We start from the raw sequence: 20,697 nt of genomic DNA on the forward strand, positions 1-20,697 counted from the left end.
ATGCAACGAGAAGATGGAGGAACTGAAGAAATTACAATTCCCAGGTGCAGATGAAGCTTCACAACCGAAATTACTGCATAAGGAACTTGTTGGGGAGAAAAAAGTTATGATTTTTGAGTTGTATAAAGCTCTTGAAAGTGGGAAAGTGGATAATTTTGTTGATGTGTTGAAGCAATTGTGTGTAAAAGGAGGTTACCTTTATCTTGTATTTTTTATCAAATCACTCGTGCGGGGGATTCATTGCTTCATGTGGCAGCACAAATGGGGAGAGAAGAGATTGCTGAGTTGATTTGTAATCACTTTCCTAAGCTTCTTAGTAGGAGAAACATAAGGGGAGATACAGCACTTCATGTTGCTGTGAGGTCTAAGAACTCTAATATAGTTAAGGTCATTCTCTTACAATATGCAATTGACAAGTCAAAAAATGACGGGTTGAAAGATGAAGAGATAACAAGAAAAAAGAATGAATATGGAAATACCCCTTTGCATGAGGCTGTCTACAGTGATCATTTTGGGATGGTTGAAGATATTTAACATGTAGATGAGTGTGTAGTTCATTATTTGAACAAGTCTAAGATATCACCACTCTGTTTGGCTGTCTTGACAGGGAATGTGCAAATTCTTAAGCTTCTATTGGAAATTCAATTCCCTTCAGATCAGGAACTTCCACAGTGCTTTGGAAAAACTCCACTCCATGCTGCCTTGCTGGAACGAAATCCTGGTATGCCTTCTTTACACCAAATTATTTCTCCTTTTCACTTTTGTGACTACTTATTGTGTGTGATAATTTTGGGTACATTGTTTGAGTAAATATTTTAATCAAATAGTTATTTAATAAAATTATAAATAAATTTGGATATATGAACTTAAACTCGCAAGCTAATTTATTTCACTTGATTTTGTGTTCAACTGTAGCTATGATAAAACAGATACTAGCAAAAGAGCAGAGCTGGTTTATTTAAGGGATGGAGGTGGAGGTACACCCCTTCATTATGCAGCTTACATTGGTTATGTTGAGGAATTTCGTATATTGTTATGAGAGGAACATGAAAGGCCAACTTGCCCTTCACCTTGCTTGCAAAAGGGGTCATGTTAATGTGGTCAAAGAATTCTTACAACATGAATGGCCTAATCCTAATGTGCTCCTCAATCAAAAGGGTCAAAACATTCTTCACGTTGCAGCCACCATTGGAAACCATGATGTGGTACGGTACCTATTGAAAGATCGGAAGATTGATCAATTTACCATAAACCAGAAAGACATTAATGGGAACACTCCATTGCATTTGGCTTCAATAAATTTATTTCCTAAGGTTATCTATTTTATTACACGAGATAGATATTGTTGCTTTGGCTTTCAAAATTCAAATGACGCTTCGAAAGGTATGAACAATTCACATCCAGGGAACTACGTTTAACACTTCATCGTGGCATCATTCATGAAGAGAAAATAGAATGAGATGAAAAGATAGCAAATAATAGAAGGATTTTGTTAACTTCATCATTTAGAATTGAGTTTAAAGATGTTAAAAATTAGTAAATTTTTTTAAAAGTGAGTTAAACTCAATCTATTTCTAACATATTTCATTTTACTAAAACATCAGACATTCAATCATAGCCCAAAATTTCATTTCTTGTGATGAACAATTCCTGTTATTTCTGCTCTTTTTAAAATAAAGCTTTCTAATTTCCATGTAGTTCCTAGCCAATTTGGTATTAAAAGAAGCTGGAGTACCAGTGAAGGTAAATGATATGTTGCATTCTCAACACCAACAAGTACCTCCCAACATGGATTTAAGCCTAAAAGATCTCCTCAGCACATTTTTAGTTGTGGCCACACTTATGGTCACAGTGACTTTCGCAGCTGCATTCACTGTGCCAGGAGGTGTATACGGCCCAGATGACCCAAACCCAAAAATAGAGGCATGGAAGTTTTGGGCCATAAACCGTTGTTTTGGGTATTCATAACTTTCAATATGATAGCTATGTATAGCTCAGTTATTGCATGTGGGCTTATGTTGATGTCACTAATTTTTTACCATAAATTGTCACAAAGTGCAACTATCCTTGCAATTTGTTGTTTGGTTCTTGCTTTTCTAACGGTGCCAGTGGCATTTACGGCTGCTGTGCGTTTAGCTGTGGCAAATAACTCTTCACTTGCAATTTTTATAACTATCATTGCAGCCATGTACACTTCCTTCATCTTGTTGGGTCCTTTTTTGGGATTTTTTCCAATTGGAATTCGCTTTCTTATATTTCGTCAAGTTGGTAGATTCGTTCTTCGGATTTTAATTGCTTTAATAGATTATGATCATAAGCCTGAAGATTCATCTTCCCATAGAGCCAACATGGATAAGGACAAGGACAAGGACGAGTAATTGATTGGAGGAACATTTCATGTGTGTAACAAGGAGATTGAGCTATATGTACTAGTGTTTATTGCTTTTAATGGGATAGGATCAGAAGGAAATAAAACATTTTCTAAGTCTTCCACTATGCTACTTTGATAGCTGTGTTGTGACCTTATCAGGTCGTAAAAATGTTCGAAAATATACTAATAGTACATTTTTTTACATCAATATGCTATCAATACATAATTTATAATAATTAACATTCACATGTAATTTTATATATAAAAAAGCAGAATAACCAGTCTTTTTAATTATTATACGGCATTTACTTTTAAGATAATATCAATTGAACAGATTGAATTCCTTCTCTATGTAATGTCATCAAACAATTATTTTTTATATTTTTATTTTCAAAATCTAAAACTTAGTTTTTAGAAACAGTTATCAAACAAGTCCATAATTTTTAAAAAATAGTGATGAAGGAGGCAACTAATATTCAGCCTATTTCTTTCCCTTCTTTCTATACTGACAAGTGAACGTAGTCTCCAATATGAATACGAACATAGAGTAGTAGCATGTGAAGAATGGAAAGCTACATATATAGACAAGTAGTATGTACCTGTGAGTTTTTCCTCCCGAAAGGGAAACAAAGTTATATAAGTATGATCATGGAATTTTAGGTCCTATATAAAGCCTGACCAACTCAGTAGAGAATCAACCCAATCTTCTACACACCCTATACCATGTGGTTTCGACAACCCGTAAAGTTTATTGCCACACGCTAACACATATAGGACTAGGAAAAAGGAAACGAAACACCACTACCATTCATCACAATTTTTCTCCTTTCCTTTCCAATATTGCATATTTCTAAAAGCATTGTTCTTGTGCAGGTACTCATTTCTTGGGAGGCCCATCATGTTACTCCCCTCTTATTATATTCAGTTATTAATATATAATATAGTATGGTGTGATTGAAAAAGATTTATGCTATGTGATGAGTGCTCAATAAAATCCAGTCAATTCACATGGAACCTTTAACGACCACTTAATCATGCTTTATTCAAAGTAACTAGAACCACCTTTTTAGTTGCATTAAGTAATTTGACACTCTTTTGAGTAGATATCGTGATTCATGGGCATTTATTATTGTATTAAAATATTAGTTTTTTAAGAAATTATCTTGCTGCCACTTTGTCTTAAAGCTTAGTACAAGTGAGAAACCATGACTTTGTTCATCGCGGGAGACTGTTTAAACTAGCAATAATTTACTTAGATAATGATTTTTTATATATGCTTGGTTTTATTTACACATGCAGATGTACTGCAAATCATAGATCTTGTTGTGCTTGACAGTTTAAGAGAACTTTACTTGTTCCTCCCCCTTTGAAATAAATCTTCCGTTAAAAGCATTACAATCCACCCATATCTTTGTTTGATTTGATGCTTTGTTTTTAAAAGCTTTATACTCTTACACGTGGATTGCGTACCCCATCATTCTCCGAAAATCAAGGAATCAAAGAACCATGGAATGTGCAAAATAAAAATTATGCACTAAAAAAATTTTATGGACTACAATTTTAGTGTTTGTTTCATTTAAATTTAAGTAACTAATTTTATATGATTAAAAATGATTAAAAAATATATATAAATTAATTTTTTTAACTTTAAAACAAACAATCCCTTAAGTTGTTTGTTAATTTTTTGACAGCAAAATCTGCTGATGTAATCTCTAGTGTTATAAAAGTTATTGAGTGATGTGAGATCATTTACTACTATCAACCATTCATATTACATTATGGGAATAAACTTTATAAATTAAAAAAAAAAGTTACTATATATATTACGAGTGAATGATATTACATGATTAATTTTGAATCGTAAAAAATGACTCTTTCACAGGTAAAGTTAAAGGGTAGAAAACATCGAGGTGTATACAATGCCTGTAACTTGTGTCTACTTCAATTGTTTATCATCAATATATATATACACACATTAACAATAATCAGATATCAACAAGATTAAAATAAGAACCACCGTTGAACTCTCGGACAGAGTTAGTCTGAGAAGGTTGTTTGGCTGCCAGTAACTTGTGCCATGTGTAATTTTCGAGCTCACAGACAAATGCAAAAGATTCTTATGCACAAATCACAAAACCCTTTTTGAAATTTTGTGGTAGTAGTAGTACTAATTATTTTTTTACCTTCCCCAATAATCATTTTGCTACCTTGGTAGTCAGCACCACCTTCCAGAATCGTGACCTTGGATCTCTAACATTGTATAAAACCAAACAATCCGCGGATTTTCTGGTAGGCTGAAGCTCTTTGTTGAATAATTAATAATGCATAATAATAATAATAATAATAATAATACAATTAGCTAATTTTAAGCAAGATAAGAAACAGAAACATAATAATTTTGAAAATAGTGCTAATTAAGTACAAACTTGCTCTTTCCTTTGTCTTACCTTTGCGAATCAAGATTTAGAAATAAATAATTTGTTTTCATAGTGTTCCCTCACGTGCCAAATTACTCTAGTTTGTATGATTATGCCACTTAATTTACCATTTGAATGGTGCACCACTGGGGATAACAAATACAAAGACAATGATATATAGTTGCTCGACAGGGCCACAAAGCAATCAATCTTAGTACGTGTCCGCAAATTTCTCGACTAGTGAAGAGACAGACATAGTATCCACTATACTCACTTCACTGCTTACAAAGATATACCAATAAAATCTTTTCTAGCTTTTTATTTTATTGTCACTGTATTATAATGAAAACAAATTAAAGAGAAGTAGTCACACTCTTCAAAAAGAAGCCAAGATAAGTTAAAAATCCAGTAGGGACCTTCCTTGTACTTACAGCTTTCTTCCCTTTCAAAATTTCTTTTGGCAAACCAAACAAGAAAGTAAATTACTCTTTTATTGTAATGTAAGTCTTTTATTTTACATTATACCTTCGTTACTTTTTCTTTTTATTATGTGACGTGGATCTTATGAACTTTTATATATTAAACTTAATTGATATATTTTCATTTTAACTAATTATCCAGTCAATAATTTTTTAGCTTCTCTAAGATGTGTTTGTATAGAGGGTTTTGAAGGAAAAGAAAAATGAAGATCATCTTTTTATTTCTAATAATTTTTTAAATAAAAAATGTTAGATTAACATAAATTTAAAGTCATAATATATTGTTTATGTTATAAATATTATATACCATTCGTTAACTTAATTAATATTTTAATTTTTTCATCATCTTTAATAAAGTTTTTTAAATAGTATTTCATTAAATTGATAAATTAATGTTCATGTTTTTAAAATTAAAAAATTTAAATGATTATGTTTTTATAGTTTACTTTATATTCTTTATTGCTAATAAAATAGTTTTTTCTTAAAATGTTTTATAATTTAATTTTTTTATATTTTACACAGGTAAAAACTTCCAGTACATATTAGCTTATATTTAGCTCAAAATGCATTTATTAATTTTTTTTTTTTAAACTCTTTCTTTCTTACGTGCCTTTATTTTATAGAATCTAAACCACAGTACATCTTGACATGGGAGAGTTGAGAGTGAACCCCACCCGAGACCATTGTTATATCTATTCAATCTATATTTTGACAAAATCTAATAAATATACACATTAACTGATAAGATATTACAATGAATTGGTTAGTACATGCATGCAGAGAAACGTAGCCATCGTAATTTTACATCGTAGTTGCATTTGAAGTTATTGCGTTTTCATTGCAAGTATAAAATAACGAATAATTATTTATATATATATATTTACTCACTTTACAGTCTTTTATTTTTCTTATTTTTTTCCCATCACTTTATGCTTTATAGTTATCAAAAAAAAATTTATTATCATTCTCTTTTTTCTATATGTATATACAGCCATCAAGAGTGCCAAAACTTATTTATCCTAAAAGATACATGCAAATGATACGGCTTCAACTTTTAGTTACTGAGAACTTCAACATTGCAACACAGGAATAATTTAAAACCTTGTAAATAGGAATAGGATTCCTGCAACTGCAAGTTCACCATTGAAGTGTCACTAATCTAAGTTTACTTAAATTTTCAATTAACTTTTTATTTATTTATAATTTTCACATAAAAAAAATTAAATGAATGGGATCTTTTAGGTGCAGAAGATGATGTTGGTAACACATTTGTCAACAAAATCGCACTTACATTTCACAGTTCACACGGAGAGGTGAGTGAGAACACTCTGCTGGTAACTATTTGGTACGGCGGCGGAATCTCTGCTTGAAGAATATCATCATTTTTCTAGAGCGTATACAATTTTTTTAAATAATTTTATATTTTTAAAATAATAAATTTATTTTTAATAAAAAAAATTATTTTTAAATACTTAAATTCAGTATTAAAGTTAACAAAAACTATTTCAAATATCTATTTTAAAATACACGAATATGCATTTTTCTTCAATGCAGTTCTTAAAGTTTAATTTTAAAAGAATAATGTATGCACTTTAAAAAATGCAAAATTATATATACAGTTAATATCATATTTTCAGGGAGAATGACCAAAAGCCCTCGTACAATCTTGGCGCGCACATGCGGGATTAACGCCTTAACTACCGATGGGACCCACCCCGAGGCCTTAAATGGCACCCTTGGGTAAATAACAACAAAATCTTTGGACAAAAAGGTAAAAACAATCACGCCCTGTTGTACTATAAGAAACCCAAAACCCCCCTTTTAACGGTCTAACTAAACCCACACTCACTCTGCCGCCACAATACTGTCGGCAACCCCAAACGCCACCGTTTCCCTCCGAACATCTTCAGCGCCCACCCACTTCGCTTCCACGCACAATGCAGCTCAACCGTGTCTCCGCCGCGTCGAAACTGAGCCTCACGTGCTTCAGCCTCGTGTTGAAGCTAGTGGTGCTGTACACGGCGGAGGGACAACCTCAGCACCGTGGCCCCGACCTACATTGGTACACAGGAACCGCCACGTGGTACGGCGACCCCGAAGGAGACGGAAGCACGGGTAACTAACTAACTAACTCCTTAACAAGATCTATTATTTTGATGTTTGAGACCTGACTCGCTGAGTTGACTCAGCGAATTAACAAAAGTGTATGTTGTAACATATTTTTATGAATGTGTGAAGGTGGAGCATGCGGGTATGGTTCAATGGTGGACGTGAAACCGTTCAGGGCCAGAGTGGGTGCAGTGGGGCCCATACTGTTCATGAACGGGGAAGGGTGTGGTGCGTGCTACAAGGTCAAGTGTTTGGACAAAAACATATGTTCGAGGCGAGCAGTGACAGTGATAATTACGGACGAGTGCCCAGGTTGTCCCTCTGACCAAACACACTTTGATCTCAGTGGTTCTGCGTTTGGCCGCATGGCTATTGCTGGCGAGCACGGTCAACTCAGGGACCGGGGTCAAATCCCAGTCATTTACCGAAGGTATTATCTATCTTATTTTGTAATTTTCCTGTTAAAAATTGGTTTTCTTTTCAAATAAAAAAAATAAAGCCTGTGTTTGTGTTTGGCTGTATTTTTTTGTTTCTTTTTTTAAGTTTTCTTTTTTAATTTATAAAACATAGTTGTTTCGTTACTTTTTCTATTTAAAAAATGCTTTTTTTCCACGCCTTTCCTTTGGGTATACATACCTTGGGAGGTAAATGTCACGGGTGATACATTAAAAAGAAAATAAATGAGATATAATTAAAAATTAAGTTATAGAAAATTATTAATGAAAAGGCCTGAGGAATGTGAAGTGAGTTACAGCTATACATATAGTATAAGGGTTGTGGATAGAGGGATGTTTGCCCTTGATCTTTACTTTGGTTAACTCTTTGACTAGTTCCATTTCTTTTCCTTCTTTTATTTACTGCAAAGATTTGACTTTTGACATTTTTTTAGCCTATTATATTAACCCAGCTTCCCTTTAAAGGAAAAATGTTACTCTCTGTTTGGGCTAGCCTATTTGTTTCTATATATCAGGATACTGCATAATCTGCTTCCGGTGTGTACCCTTGTTGGGTCTTGATTGATGTACCCTTTTGTTTTGTGGATTAAAGGAAAGGCCCAATTTAAATATCAATTTCTAATAAATGAATTTTGTCCTCTGTGATTGTATTGTTTGCAGAACACCGTGTAAATATCCAGGAAAAAAAATTGCCTTCCATGTTAATGAAGGCTCTACACCATTTTGGCTATCACTTCTGGTTGAGTTTGAGGATGCAGAGGGAGATATTGGCTCCATGCACATAAGAGAAGTATGCATCTTTCTTCTGTTGATATTTATTTCCATAATCATTTTTGCTGTTACACCTAATTTCTCCTGTATCCTTTATTTATATTTGTGAGTTACAATAAGTTACAAAAGGAAAGAGTAAAATATAGAACAAGAAAAAAGAAAAACATGAAAGCATGATGCCATCACAGCTAACAGCCTTTAATGTGAAAATACTATGTAAAAGTTGAGAGATTCTAAGAATATATTAAAAATTAATACTTTGTAATAAAACATTTTTTATTTTTGATTCTTTAACCTGATCGGATTTGCATTTGTCTATAATTTGTGGCCAGAATGTACACTTGATATATTTAACTAATGAAGTGCAATGGACAGTAATAATAATATATTGCACTTTTGGAACACTACTTCTTGAGAACTGTTGCAGATTTGACCAAAAGGAACTACCTAAACGTGAAATAAAGCGTTATGGTCATTCCCATGTTTTTTTTACTGATAATAAAAGGGAAGTAGCATTGTCAGTTATTATTAAAGTCCATGCTAACACTTGACAATTCCAAATTTTGCGGACGTGTCTCCTTAGTACACGTGTCTCTGCCCATCACTCCAATCTTTAGAACCTTAGGATGTAGATCATCTGCCAAAGGTTGCAATTGGGAGTCCCTCTTCTCTCCTATTAAATATATTATCAGTGGGTTATTCCTCATATAATTGTGCCTATTGACAACTTTGCTATGGTGGTACTTTCCCTGTGTTTTCTGGGCTTAAATCACGTGAGTGATATGGGACCAATGTTAAAACATTTCTATGTATGAAATTACTTGACTTTAGGAACATTTGGCAACTTAATTACCAAAACAAATTAAATAATTATTAAGTGGTGATTTGATATTTGTTTACATATAAATCATTAAATTATGGTTATACTGTAATCCTTACATTTAATTTTTTAGCTAGGTGGGGTCAACTCCAATTTGTTTTATTGCAAATTTTACTATATAAAAATGAGGCTAACTTTGTTTTATTCTTTACACTGTTGTTGTGTTTTGCTATTGGCAGGCAGGGTCTACGGAGTGGCTACAAATGAATCATCTTTGGGGTGCAAATTGGTGCATTATTGGGGGACCTTTAAGGGGACCATTCTCGGTGAAATTGAGCTCTTCTACTGGGAGGAGCCTCTCTGCCAGAGATGTTATTCCGGGCAATTGGGTTCCAAAGGCCACTTACACCTCTAGCCTAAATTTTTACACCTAGTCACACACCCTTTGCAATTGGTACATCCAAGTCTCCTTCCCAAAGAGGGTAATTAATATGCCGTGTTACCTAGTTGATCCCATAACTCAAAAATAGTCTTCATGAGCTTCCAACACTCTTTCCCTTTGTTTGCTATATAGTATACATTAGTTTTTTTTTACTCCTCGCCCTTTTTTTTTTTATAAGAAAAGTAACCATTGGAGTGCACAAGGGCATCCAATGGTCCTTCTCCTTTCTTATTATTATTTTTTTATCTTGATTTTGTATACCTACTTGTCTGTGTGTTGTAATTGTTGGTATTAAATGTCATGTAGCCCTCTCCAAACTGGAGAGAGAGCGGGTAGTGTAGTATCCTTGATTCTTTATGAAGTTGAGTGTGTGTACTGGTCCCATTAGGCTTTTAATGAACATTAATTCTGGACTATTTATGTTTTTAACTTTCATTGTGCTGAACTTGTGACAATCTCCACATTGTGGGTCCTCATGGATAGTTTCCTTGTAAGCTTTCATAGCATTAATTAATTTCTATATTGACCAAAGAAAAGGTAACAGTTCTTTCAGAAGCTCATTACAGGTGGGTGTTTGTTGCCATGCAAGATTTTACTTTGTCTATCAACTTGTACTTTGTGAAACTTTTTACAGTAAAAAATCAGCGTTAAAATTAGTGTAGCTTTAAGTTAATTTACACAATTTTCAACGTTATTTTTTCATGCCAGCTTAAAAAAAAGGTTAGTTTTTTATTTACTACAACCAAAATAAACAAAATTTGGAAGTATTTTGATAAGGTTTAGCTCAAGTTCAATCTATCGTGATATCCCACCATACATTTTATAGTAATATCTTGTAGTTTGGGCCTTGAGTAGTTGAGGCCTGATATACGCCTTTAATTCTTAGTTGATTGTATGGTGATTGAGATGTCTCTCCACTAAAAGTTCTTGAAGGGAAAGTTGTAGTGGTTTTATGGTCAAGGATTTAGCAATTGAAAGGATTTATAAGTTGGTCATTCATCATATTGAAAACTCTTGCCAAATAAAAATTTACAGAACAACTTAAATTGATTTTTTTTTTTTTGTCCAATCCCATTATAGGTTAGATTGATTGAACCAATCTGATTGATGTAAAAATATCCTTAATACAGATAAAATGAATAATTAAGTAAAAAAACAATAAGAAAATTAGTCTTAATAATTTTAAGAGTTATTTTAGAAAAAGAATATAAATTATTAATAAATTTAATCTTATTAATTAAATTATTTATATATTTTACCGTATTATAAAGTAGGTGTATAAATTCTAATGCTTAACCGTAGTTGGCAAACAAACATTTGAGCCTTCCCTTCTATGACAAGTGTACCTGTCCCATGCTTATCAACAATGGCATAAATGAGAGATCCAGATTCTTTTCAGTTTACATAAAAATTAAATCTCTAGTTCTTTTTTTTAAAATGAATTTAAATTTATTTAAATAAAAATTTAATTTTTGCTTAAGCCATTCTCCAGAATCACGAGTGGTTCCTCTGTTTTCAACTTAGAATGTTGCGTTTTGTTTTGTTCTACCTCTCTCGCTTCCTTCACCTGCCAAACCTTCTTCATAGTTCTCCAGCGTTGAAAGCTGTCATTTTTCAGACTTCTCAACCACTCCATGCTCTTGCTAATGTCGTTTCTGTGGTTGGAGATTTTGCAATCATTTCAACTTAGTTTGCCATGTTGGGGTTTTGTCCTTGCATTTTATGACTGGAGGGTGTAATGGAATTGGAGCTTGGGTCTTCAACTCTGTGCTCATGACCCAACAAAAACAAAATCTCTCAAAGTTTAGAATCCAACACTCACAGTACACTTCTCATTGAAAACTCTCCACTCCGTCATTCTGGATTGCAAGATATGGATCTACCATTATGAGTAAAATTAAATGTGGATCTTTTTGTGGTGCTTGTTGGACTTTGTTCAAGGCTAGGAGGAATGCATGCGCCTTGTCAGTGAAGGACTTGGGATTCTAATTCAACAACACAGCGGTGAGGTTATTGAAAGAGAGCTGGCTCTGGCGAAGAGGCAGTTTCGCTTAAGCATGATTTAGTTGCTTAAACGAAAATTACTTTTTTATTTAAATAAATTTAAATTTATTTAAAAAAAAAAATAACTAAGGTTCTACGTAAATTAAAGAGTGTTAATGTTTAGTATTTATAATCAGGTATATGGGCTTAAGCATGCGGAAAAATCCACATAGCGTAAAAGTTAAATAGGTTTAAATTAATAAAAATGTAGGCCCGTTTAAATGTAAACGTTTTTTTTTTCTGTTTGTTTAGACCACAAGTTATCAACGTAGCAGCAAACTATTTAAATTTATATATATAATATTTCTTCAAATTAATTAATTAATTATATAAAAGTCAAGTATTTTATAATTAATTTTACTAAAATTTAAAACAAATTCCTGATCAAATGCTTATATATATTATTTATTTAGTTGTTTCCAACTAAAATTGATTATATCTTTAAAATTTTATTTAACTACTAGTACAAAAATATAATTTTTACATTCAGTTAAAAATTTTACTATATGTAAACAAAAAAATAAATACTACAACTTTATATTTAAAAAATAAAAAATTAAATATAATTTTCCTCACTTAAATTTAGTTTAACATCGTTTAAACACATTATTCGATTGTGCGACCACCGTTATAGATTTAAATTTTCATAACTTTTTTTCTAGGAATCAGAGAGAGCTACAAGGATTTAATTTGTAGGGTTAATGAAACATCATATTATCAATTCATCATGTCATATTTTCATATCATAAAACATAATTTAAAGAAAAACTAACCAATTCTTTAAAGATTTTGATTAAAAAATTAAATATAAATTTTTTTATTAAAAAGTATAATAATGTACCCATCTCGTAATTATCTTTTAATGTAATTTTTTATATAGTGTTTATTTATTAATTTCTTAATTAATTTATTAAAAGTTATATATATAACAAATCAAATCCTCAAAACACTGCATGTCCTGAGAAACAAAATGATTAACAAAGCATCCCTTTGGCAGTCAAGGTTCCACATTGTAAGTATCTTAGTAGACCTTTCCTCTTTGTGTGTCTGCCACCAACACAAAGCCTCAAACCCTTTCTCTATGAAATGAAATGCTTCTCTTTTGCAGGCTCCAAGCTCCTCTTTTGGACTCTCCATTCTTCGCCTAAAAAGAAGAGACAAGAGAAAAGCATGAAAGCAAACAAAAGAGGAGCATGCTCCTCGGAATAGGCAACAAATTACCTTATTTTTCGGCTTAATTCAATGACCCCACAATATAGAAATTAAGGAACCATGGTAAAATTTGTCAATGCTTATATCTCCAACTTTAGCAAGGAGATCATCATCATTCGCAGTTAGAAAAAGAACCCCTTTTAATATTTGTTTAGTCCTCTCTTAGCCCCACTTATGACAAAAACATAATACACCTTAAAGTATTTCAATTTAAAGTAATAATCAGTTTCTAAACGCTATTATCTCAGATGGGTGTTCTTCAGTTTACACTTCTCTACTTGATTCTATTGCATTCTTGCAAGATTGTTGCTTACAAGGACCAAGAATGGAAGAAAGCCACTGCAACTTATGCCAATGACACAGAGGGGTCTCTTATAACCGGTACTTCTCTTGCTCCTTTGGTTCTTACATAGTCTCAGCAAGAAAAAAAGTAGTCTTTTTTGACAATGTGGTTGTGCTATGTGTTGCAGAAGGAGCTTGTGGTTATGGAGATCTCCACAAAGCTAGCTATGGAAAACACAGTGCTGGGTTAAGCACCATTTTGTTCAATAGAGGGAGTACCTGTGGGGCTTGCTATGAGATCCGATGTGTTGACCATATCTTGTGGTGTGTCTTGGGAAGTCCTTCTGTAGTTGTTACTGCTACAGATTTCTGTGCACCAAATTTTGGGCTCTCAGTTGATTATGGTGGTTGGTGCAATTTTCCAAGGGAACATTTTGAGTTGTCACAAGCTGCATTTGCTGAAATTGCCAAGAAAAAAGCTGATATAGTCCCGGTTCAGTATAGAAGGTAAAAACATGCTTCAATGATAACTATTGATTAAGGTAAACGTTAACTAGTGTTTTTAAATAATTAAAATGATTTTTTAATAATTAAAACTGTTATTAATGTATGTTATTATGATTCTTAACATAAATTTTTTATTTTGAATGTTTTTAACTAGTGTTCTAATTAACAAGAACCTTAAATTTAAACCGTGTTAATATTTAAGTTTGTTGTTGATCAAAGGGAAAAATGTTTTGCAGAGTAAAGTGTCAAAGAAGTGGTGGCTTGAAGTTCACAATGAGTGGAAGTGCACACTTCTATCAAGTCCTGATTACCAATGTAGGAATGGATGGTGAAGTGGTTGGTGTGAAAGTGAAGGGATCTAGAACAGGGTGGATACCAATGGCAAGAAACTGGGGACAAAACTGGCATTGCAATGTGAACCTTCAACGCCAGCCTTTGTCCTTTGAGGTAACTATTAGCAGTGGAAAAACACTCACATCTTACAATGTAGCACCGGCAAACTGGCTGTTTGGACAGACATTTGAAGGAAAACAGTTTAAGAATGAATAGATACAGAACTTCAAATTGGATAAAATTTAGGAGGCTTGAATTTTCTAGTTGCAAACTGTGGTTTGTGAAATCTGTTGACAAAGAGCACAAGTTTAATTGTATATTTGCTCTTCTTTCATGCAGTAAGAAAATGCTTAAAAAGATAGGCTGAGGAAAAGATGTGCATGGTCCCTACCCTTACAGTTCCATTATTCAAAAGGCAACATTAATGGAATATGTAATCATTTGGAAAGTAATGTTCTCTTATAAATAGTCTTATGAACAGTTCTTTTCCCATCTTTATCTTGTCATTTGATTTTGTTTCTTGAACCCTTTTTTATGAAAAGCCCATCCTAATCCTCCCCTACATGATACAAGTCAGTTTGATTTGAAGATATTTGCGCTCAGGACAAGAAACTTGAGCAATTAAACAGTGACACTTTTAATTAATTCCATATTTTCTTTCTGCATTTTAATTAAAAAGAATAAAATTTCTGGATTAGTATTTTAATAGTTCATGATGGCATTGTCAATAATTATTGAATCAACAAGGATATTTGCACTCTATTCATCACTTCCCTCTTGAATAATAAAATCAAATAGAGATTTTAAAACATATTATCTTTACTTTTATTTTCCAAGCAATACAAAGTATTAAAATGGCGTATTAATGTGATGTATAAATTACATAAGCCTTCTTTAATAGAAGCTGCTCAAGCCTGTGTAAACTACAGAACTTCTGTGCTGTAAAATAAACTAATAAAACAATCAAAATATGATGAATTTTAATCGTACAAATGTATGATAACTAAGAAACTAACACAAATTTTAGAAATTAATTCATGAAATTCTACTTTTGATAACGAATGTCAAAACAATTCGAGTTCTATACCATATTCGAGTTATTCCATGGTAATCCCTATAAAAGATATTAATATTAAAATATTAGTTTTATCGAATACAATTTTTTAAAATAAAATTTGTAATTTGAAATAACTTTTTTTATATTATTATGTACAGAAACATTCAATGCCACGACACGCATTAGACGACGTGTCAAAATAATTGCTCGACACGTCAGACTCAACGGCGTCGTTTAAACTAAAACTTGGCAACCTCTCTTTTACACGTGCTCTGTTCATTCTTTCTTCTTCTACCTTGCGCCTTCTAGAAACTTCAGAACCCGAAGTCATGGCGGATCGATTCTTCCCGAACCCGATGCCCGAGTTCGTACCCGAAACGACACCGTCCACTCCGCAGGAACAACAAGAAGCACTCACGGTGGGAGACGGAGACTCCCTCTCAAAGCTCCTCGCGATGCCTCACGTGCCACTCTCGGAGCGTCTCAAACGCGCCGCCTTGGACCTCAAAGAAACCGTACAATAGCAAATTCATCTCTTTCTTCATTTTGACACGTGCTTCTCCGTTCTCACACAACCCACCATGTGTTTGTGGTTTTGTGTCAGATAGTGATAGAAACATGGGGCGTGTCGGGGCAAAACGTGCGTGATTTCACTCTCTATTGTGGCCTTCTGGGCACTGCTTCTCTGCTCTTAAAGTCTTACCAAGTGACCTGCAACACCAACGATATCACTCTCTGTTCCCAGATTGTGAAGGCTTGCGATGCTGCTTCTATTCGTTCAAGGTTCTCTCTCTTCTCTCACTACTCCTTTACTGTTTTCAAGGATTCTGTGTATTGGTAGAGGTTCAAACTTTAAGTGAATGGATGATAGGGACGTTACCTTTATTTGTGGGCGTGCTGGTGTGTGTGCCATTGGAGCTGTGGCTGCAAAATATGCCGGTGATAATGAGTCCTTGAGGTACTACTTGGTTCAGTTCGAAAAGGTATTACTATTTAAGTAGAATTGGATTTGTTTAATTTATTATAATTATTATTATTGTTGTTGTTCTTGTTCTTGTTCTTGTTCTTGTCTGGTTCTTGTTCTTGTTCTTGTTGTTCTTGTTCTTGTTCGAAAAGTTCTGTTGTATTTATTTAGTTTAAAATCAGAATATAGTGATAAGAACTAACGACTAACTAAGCCTCGTCGGTTGCAGATTAAGCTGCCAAAAGATCTTCCTGATGAGTTGTTATATGGGAGAGTTGGTTTTTTATGGGCGTGTCTGTTCTTAAACAAGCACCTTGGTCAGGGGACAATTCCTTCAAATTATACTGTGAGTGGTCTTTCAGCTATACTTGTGATTTTTGCCTTTTCTGTGTGTTGAATTGGGAGATAAGTGAATGAATACCATGGGGTTGTGTTTTTGGAATTGCTTCAGGCTATGGTTGTGGATGAAGTCATAAAGAATGGAAGGGCATTGGGTAGGAAGGGAAGATGCCCATTGATGTTTGAATGGTATGGAGAGAAGTATTGGGGTGCTGCGCATGGATTGGCTGGGATTATGCATGTCTTGTTGGATATGGATTTGAAGCCAGATGAGCTTGAGGACGTTAGGGGAACTCTCAAATACATGATAAACAATCGCTTTCCCAGTGGAAACTATCCTGCTAGTGAAGAAGATAGGAAAAGGGACGTTCTTGTGCATTGGTGTCATGGAGCTCCTGGAATGGCCCTCACACTAGTCAAAGCAGCTAAGGTGACCACATGTTCAACCTTGATAGCACATGTTTTCTCGAATGAAATTTTATGATCATCTGGAGGAGTTGCAAAATTCTCATTTATCTTTGGCTCCATGATTCTTGAAAGAACCACTTCATTGCATTGATTAAACACTAAAAGCAAAAGAAGTCCTTTTTTTTTTTGGCAAATTGAATTGTTTGTTAAATGTTTTTGCTATTCTGGGTGCTTCTAACTTTTTCTCTTTTTATTTCAAAACATAATCCACAGATATTTGGGGATAAAGAATTCTTAGATGCAGCTATTGAAGCAGGAGAGGTGGTGTGGAATCGTGGTCTGCTTAAGCGAGTTGGGATTTGCCATGGTATAAGTGGGAATGCATATGTGTTCCTTTCACTGTACCAACTTACCGGGAATGAAAAGTATCTATACAGGGCCAAAGCTTTTGCTTGCTTTTTGCTTGACAGAGCTCATAAGCTGATATCTGGAGGTGAAATGCATGGTGGTGATAGACCATATTCATTGTTTGAAGGGCTTGGAGGCATGGCTTATCTCTTTTTGGACATGATTGATCCTTCACAGTCTAAATTCCCAGCTTATGAACTCTGAGAATCTACATATTATGGAAAGGATGCCTAATGTATAAACAGTGTATTATTATATGACCGAGGAAAAAAGAAAATGAGAGCCTTAGTTTGTAGAATATATACTTCCTAAGTTTCGTGCTATGTGAGAACTATGCTTCAGCAATTGTGTCAATATCCTTCCCTTTACTTTTTGGCTTGTTTATGCATGCTTTTCCTCGTCACAATCATCTTTACAGGATATTTTGTATGTGATTGCCCTCTCTATACCGTGAAAATAATGACCTATGGCTGTACTGGAGCTGTATTGATGTAGTGATGGTGGAGTTTGTGTTGTGATCTTAAGAAAGAAACTAGGTTGGGTTTCACGTACATGCATATACTTGTCTATTAGCTCAAACGCGCGAAATTGAAAGCATACAAAATCAATCAACTAACTTCAAGGTTTGAATATAAACATACAAAATAATTTTTTTAGAAAATTTAGTTTTTGATAAAGTTTAATGCTGCATCCAATGTCAGTTTAGAAAATTATTAAATATGCAAAGTTTACCTTACGATATAAAAATACATTTTAAACTAACAAGTTAACCATGTGTTGTACGGGCACTATTAAGTAAAATTTTAGAAAATGTATAAAATAAAAGAAACATTTTAAATTATAAGATAAATTTACACAATTATTTTAAACAAATTATTAGGAGATATAAGTAATTTAGATTTAAGGGAAAATAGTCGCTTTGATAATTGAGATTTAGAACAGAAACATAACTTTTTATGTAAAATTTTAAAAAATATAGTTTATCTTGTCATAAAAGCATTTTTTTAAAATAATTTTAAATTTATGAAAATAAGTGTTAAATAAGACGAAACATGTTATAAAGAGAATAAATATGAGAAGAAATGTCTTCATTTTTAAGAATAATCTTACAAATTTATAATATATAAATCAGTATAAAAACTAATAGATAAAAAAATGTAGACATAACTGAAAATTAAATCTTAATTAATTCAATTATCCCTTAATTATAAACTTTATTGATAATACATGATTTACGATTTACTTCTCATAAATAAAAAATATTATGTCACATTTGTAATGTTTAAAAGAAATATTAATCACTATTTTAAATACACTAATTAAAAATAAAAATATTGTGAATAATATTTTTTATTAATTACTTAACCTAAGACTCATAAGAGAAAGAAGCTTACTTGATGGAGGCGAGGGTGGACCGGTTGTAGACCAGAAGGAAAGAGAAGAAGAAGTAGCGAAAGATGGCAGAAGCGAACGCCAACAACAAAGACAATCGAAGACGAAGAAGAATCCTAGAACAAGGATCCGACCGTCTCGCCTTCATAACGGGTCGGATCCAAACACCTCCTCCCCCTCTTCCGGATCCCCATCCAAACACGCCCTTTCCCTCCACTGGTACTTTCCCTAACCCTATTCGCTATTCCAATTTTCAATGACAATTCTAATTTCCATTATTTGGTTTGCTTGCAGTTGAAGACTCCCTTTCCACTTCGCAAAATCCCCAACCCTATCCCTCCGACGTTTCCAACCGTAAAATCCAAGCACCCCCTTTCGCAACTGAAAACGAGATTTCAAGTGTCCCAACTTCCGAACCCGAACCTGTACCTGAACCTCAACCCGAGCCCGAACCTGTCCAGATTCTACCAGAATCCAAACCTTTCATCCTCCCGAGTGACATAACCGGTGCCATCAACGCCTCAAAGGTTACTCGTCTTTGTTGTTCCGTTGTTATGGCTGTTCTAGTCCTTTCATCTTATCTTCGATTTTCTTTCTTCGACACCAACTTCGTTAAGAGTGTTGTAGGGTTTAGGCCACTCTATTTGGTTCTCCTCACCAATTTAACGGTTGTGGTTGCAACGATCGTGTCTCGAAAACAGAGAGGTTTCGGGAGAAGAACACGCAACACAAATTCTTCTGATTCGCAACTTGCTAGGGCATTGGAATTAGGTCTGCTGGTGAAGAATGTGGCGGATGCAGTGTTCATGGATTGTGCTGTTTATGCTATCGTTCTCATTTGTGGCCTTTCCTTGCTCCACACATGACAACCACACTTGCACTTCCCTTTTGATTTTGTAACTGATTCAGTTTTAGTAGTTCACTAATTTCATTTTAATGTTCTTTTTTATGAGCATTTGTTTCTCGCAGTGAGATTAATGAAGGCGCATTGTGTATTATTGTATTAACCACCCTGCAATTTGGAAAATTAAGCTAGTTGTTAGGATATAGAATGCATTTAGAACGCATGTCTTTTGAATAGTTATGCAATAGCTGCTCGTTTCTGGCATTTATTAGTTTCAGAAATTGTATTTGGTGATGCAAAATATTATGCAACAGAAGGAGATATGAAGAAAAAAAGAAAATATGGAATAAGCTAATTAATGTGACGGAGAGAGATATAAAGAAAACAATTTTGCATGAATCGTTTGACTCTTCTAGTTTTGTCCGTGTATGGTAGAATTTGACTATTTTAGATGAGTGTTGTTAAAAGTATTGAATATAATTTTTAAGTTTAGGTTACCAATTTTTCAGTAAAATATGATTCGATTAATTTATCTTGAAAAGAAATTGAGTAAAAAATAAAATTTATGAATTTTAGGTAAAGGAAAATAGAAGGAAGACTGAATTTACTTCCTGTCTTATATGTTTTTTCACATTTAAAATTTCAGCTCTATAAATCGCCATCCATTTAATTTGTTGGATCTTTTTATCTCCTGAAATGCATTTTTCAAGCTTTAAACGGCAACCAATCCCATTATCTTTTTCTTACGCAAGCAATCTTCAATAGAGAGGTTTTTTTCACATTTTCACACGCCTTGACTTTGACGTGACATTTTATACTATTTTTGCTAATTTTTTAAAATTTAGTTTTTCCAAGTTAAAAAAATTCCATAATTGTTACTTGATTTATTAATTATTTTAAAATCTCTACATAATTATAATTTACTTGCTTAATTTTTATTCCACTCCAAATTATTGTCAAAATAATTATTTAAAATGCTGTGAAAATTAAATTAATGACTACAACCAATTGAACTTAATGGATTATAATAGACTAGTTACAACA

At 33.3% G+C, this 20,697-nt stretch overlaps 5 protein-coding genes across 6 annotated transcripts; all 5 read left to right on the forward strand.

Annotated features, from left to right (window-relative positions):
- Positions 1–13: 13 nt before the first annotated feature.
- On the forward strand, positions 14–2,378 carry LOC113859688 (protein ACCELERATED CELL DEATH 6). The gene is made up of 7 exons (XM_027492398.1): positions 14–191; positions 257–519; positions 571–721; positions 916–952; positions 1,043–1,313; positions 1,699–1,958; positions 2,057–2,378. Exons 1-7 carry the CDS (start codon positions 14–16, stop codon positions 2,376–2,378), a joined length of 1,482 nt encoding a protein of 493 aa, XP_027348199.1.
- A 4,778-nt stretch (positions 2,379–7,156) lies between these two features.
- LOC113859109 (expansin-B3) lies at positions 7,157–9,969 on the forward strand. The gene is made up of 4 exons (XM_027491924.1): positions 7,157–7,382; positions 7,506–7,806; positions 8,492–8,621; positions 9,662–9,969. The coding sequence occupies exons 1-4, from the start codon at positions 7,205–7,207 to the stop codon at positions 9,854–9,856; spliced, it is 804 nt and encodes a 267-aa protein (XP_027347725.1). The 5' UTR covers positions 7,157–7,204; the 3' UTR covers positions 9,857–9,969.
- Positions 9,970–13,361: 3,392 nt separating this feature from the next.
- On the forward strand, positions 13,362–14,457 carry LOC113859239 (expansin-A20). Its single transcript, XM_027492051.1, has 3 exons — positions 13,362–13,500; positions 13,590–13,908; positions 14,145–14,457. The coding sequence occupies exons 1-3, from the start codon at positions 13,368–13,370 to the stop codon at positions 14,455–14,457; spliced, it is 765 nt and encodes a 254-aa protein (XP_027347852.1). The 5' UTR covers positions 13,362–13,367.
- Positions 14,458–15,573: 1,116 nt separating this feature from the next.
- On the forward strand, positions 15,574–17,965 carry LOC113858899 (lanC-like protein GCL2). 2 transcript variants are annotated; one of them, XM_027491693.1, is made up of 6 exons: positions 15,574–15,813; positions 15,903–16,081; positions 16,170–16,281; positions 16,492–16,608; positions 16,714–17,031; positions 17,283–17,965. In XM_027491693.1, the coding sequence occupies exons 1-6, from the start codon at positions 15,628–15,630 to the stop codon at positions 17,619–17,621; spliced, it is 1,251 nt and encodes a 416-aa protein (XP_027347494.1). In that variant the 5' UTR covers positions 15,574–15,627; the 3' UTR covers positions 17,622–17,965. The 2 variants fall into 2 exon arrangements, with proteins under 2 accessions (XP_027347494.1, XP_027347495.1); XM_027491694.1 differs by lacking the exon at positions 16,492–16,608 and having other exon boundaries at positions 15,586–15,813; positions 17,283–17,687.
- Positions 17,966–18,822: 857 nt separating this feature from the next.
- LOC113859030 lies at positions 18,823–19,992 on the forward strand. The gene is made up of 2 exons (XM_027491846.1): positions 18,823–19,028; positions 19,104–19,992. The coding sequence occupies exons 1-2, from the start codon at positions 18,875–18,877 to the stop codon at positions 19,673–19,675; spliced, it is 726 nt and encodes a 241-aa protein (XP_027347647.1). The 5' UTR covers positions 18,823–18,874; the 3' UTR covers positions 19,676–19,992.
- The last annotated feature ends 705 nt before the right edge of the window (positions 19,993–20,697 follow it).

This window comes from Abrus precatorius, unplaced genomic scaffold (assembly GCF_003935025.1).
Source record: "Abrus precatorius isolate BTA unplaced genomic scaffold, Abrus_2018 Scaffold2, whole genome shotgun sequence".
Taxonomy (NCBI): Eukaryota; Viridiplantae; Streptophyta; class Magnoliopsida; order Fabales; family Fabaceae; genus Abrus; species Abrus precatorius.